Genomic DNA, 2,484 nt, shown 5'->3' with positions numbered 1-2,484 from the left:
GGTGAAGCTGGAAACCCACCTCCACAAAATCTGAAAGCGAGCTGGGACGGCAGGGAAGGAAGGTTCACCGTGAGCGGGCAGGGTGAAGCAGGGGCAGAGCAGCCCCCCCCTTCCTGGGAGCAAACGCACGGCACCCGCAGCGACGCCGTGCCCTCCCCGGGGAGCGGGGAAAGGAAGCGCTGCTGCCTCACCGCCCCGGTTCCAGGTTCCTACACACACAATCCTAGCACTACTTTGCTCTCCGCATCCATTCAGCCTCACTCTGCTATGGCTTTTGCAGCAGCAGCAATTTCTGGTTTCGAAAACACCATAGAGATAAGATCCGCACCAAAACGAGTAACTAAACAGGTTTCCTTTTGTTCAAATGTCTCCTAAGGGCAGCCCGTCTGTGCGCTACTGGTAAAACGTAGTCTACACCTGGAGCAAAAATAAGAACTTGACCCAAAAAAAGAGTTGAGGTTTACGGCGTATAGTTTAAAAAGACATAAAAACACGATACAAGGAGGAAGAGTCAGACGCAAAGCTTAGTGACCAAAGGCATTCAATCAAGGTGTAAGGTTATACAATGAGTGTAGTGGACTATCGGGAAAAGCTCCGTACAAAGTCATGTGCACTCTTCTTGAAGCTGAGATTCTGGATTCCTCCATGTGCCAAACCTGCCGGGAGAGAGGAGAGGCAGCGTGACAAAAGAGCCGCCCGCCCGCCGAGGACTCGCGGGCTCATCGCAAACAGCGCTGTGGGCCTAACGGACCTGGAGCCCTGACGACGCTGGGGGAGCACAGCCCCATCCTGCACACCCCGCGGGACCCCCAGCCCCCGCAGCACGGCTCCATCCTACCGCCGCAGCAATCTCGTGCTCCCGAGAGCAACTTCTACCCACAGCCAGAAACCCACCCCCTCTGCTGCCGTCACCTCCATCCCACCTCCCCAAGCCAGCCCGAGACAAAAGCTGGGGACCTTGAGCCGCCCCCCAAATGCCCCCCCGGCAGCAGGTGTCCCTCCTTACCCGAGGACAGGGTGCTGGGGTAGGTCATTCCAATTTCATGAGCTCCACATCGAAAATTAGAGTGGCGTTTGGTGGGATGATCCCTGGGTGGCCAGTAGGACCGTAGGCGTAATCTGGGGAGATGGTCATCTTTGCCCGCTGACCAACGCTCATCTGGGGACAGGGAAAGACAGACGGGGGTGTCAGGAGATGGGCACGACCTCCGGTTGAGCGACAGTGAGAGGGACCTGTCCCTGTGCTGGGCAAGAGCAAAAACCCAGGCCAAACAAACCGGAGGGGACAGAAAAGGAAAGGGAAGAGCATCAGAAGGGCACCAGAAAGGCTGGAAAAGGACCAGGGCTCGAGGTGCCCTTCACACCAGGGGCGGCAGGAAAGCCAGCCCATTGCCTTTGCACGGAGCCGGCCACGGGCTCGCGGCTGCGCTGTGGCCACCAGTCCTCCCTCCACGTGGGCTTCATGGCCCGGGAACAGTCTCTAGTGGGAGCGGGGGGCCTGAGCAATCCCCACCACGATCGTTCCGAGCTGACTCAGTGGAGAAATGTCGCCGCTGAGTCACCGACGTGCCGTAGGTGTTGCCCTGCTCCATTCCTGCCATCTGGCAGGTGGCAACGCAGAAGGTGATATTCACACCCACGCGCCTCCCAGCGCCGAGGGGGTGGCGGGGTGGAAAACAGGGGAATTGAAGGGAAAAAAAATTAAAAAATAATAATAAAAAAATCGAGAACAAGCTGCACACAGTGATTTCTGCCCACGCTGCAGCTCCCCAGGCGTGCAGCCCTGCGAGGGGGACGAGTGAGGCACCTGAGCGACTCCTTCCTCCCAGCCGCGGATCACCTCCTGCTTGCCCATCACGAACTTGAACGGCTTGTTCCTGTCGCGGGAGGAATCAAACTTCTTCCCATCCTCCAGCATACCTGGGGAGAGAGGGAAGGAGAGGACGGTGACACAGGGACGGAGCCATGCGCACCTGCGAGGAACGGTCTGTGACAGGCGGGTGACAGTCACCCCTGGGATGGCTCATATGGGCCTGAGACAAAGATATTGGCTCAACCTCCTTTCACGGAATCATAGAAGTATTCAGGTTCGAAAAGACCCTCAGGATCATCAAGTCCCACCACTAACCCTACTCTACAAAGCTCACCCCCAAACCATCTCCCCCAGCATCACATCTAAATGACCTTTAAACACCTCCAGGGATGGTGACTCCCTGGGCCGGCCCAGCCTGTGCCAGTGTCTGACCACTCTTTCTGTGAAAAAAATCTTTCCTAATGTCCAGTCTAACCCTCCTCTGTTGCAGTTTCCCCTGGGCAAACACCTGCACAGGGCAACTGGGTGGGGGAAATCCCTACACCAGCACCCTCGGGACATCATCCAGCCTGGCAGGATTGCTCCTTCGACCTGGAGATATGGGCTCCTCCAGGACTGAGGACAGATGAGGAGAACTTTAGAGACCATCTCATCCAATCCCCCTGCCATGG

General features: G+C 57.2%; 1 protein-coding gene across 1 annotated transcript; it reads right to left on the bottom strand.

Moving 5' to 3' along the window:
- Window positions 1-453: 453 nt before the first annotated feature.
- LOC104274881 (peptidyl-prolyl cis-trans isomerase FKBP1A) lies at window positions 454-1,923 on the bottom strand. The gene is made up of 3 exons (XM_009870641.1): window positions 1,808-1,923; window positions 1,007-1,159; window positions 454-656 (listed from the first exon to the last, which is right to left on the bottom strand). Exons 1-2 carry the CDS (start codon window positions 1,916-1,918, stop codon window positions 1,031-1,033), a joined length of 240 nt encoding a protein of 79 aa, XP_009868943.1. The 5' UTR covers window positions 1,919-1,923; the 3' UTR covers window positions 454-656; window positions 1,007-1,030.
- Between the last annotated feature and the right edge of the window lie 561 nt (window positions 1,924-2,484).

The sequence above is a fragment of the Apaloderma vittatum genome, unplaced genomic scaffold, assembly GCF_000703405.1.
Source record: "Apaloderma vittatum isolate BGI_N311 unplaced genomic scaffold, ASM70340v1 scaffold35445, whole genome shotgun sequence".
Classification (NCBI taxonomy): Eukaryota; Metazoa; Chordata; class Aves; order Trogoniformes; family Trogonidae; genus Apaloderma; species Apaloderma vittatum.
The sequence above is the reverse complement of the archived record's forward strand: the minus strand, read 5'-3'. Positions and strand labels throughout refer to the sequence as shown.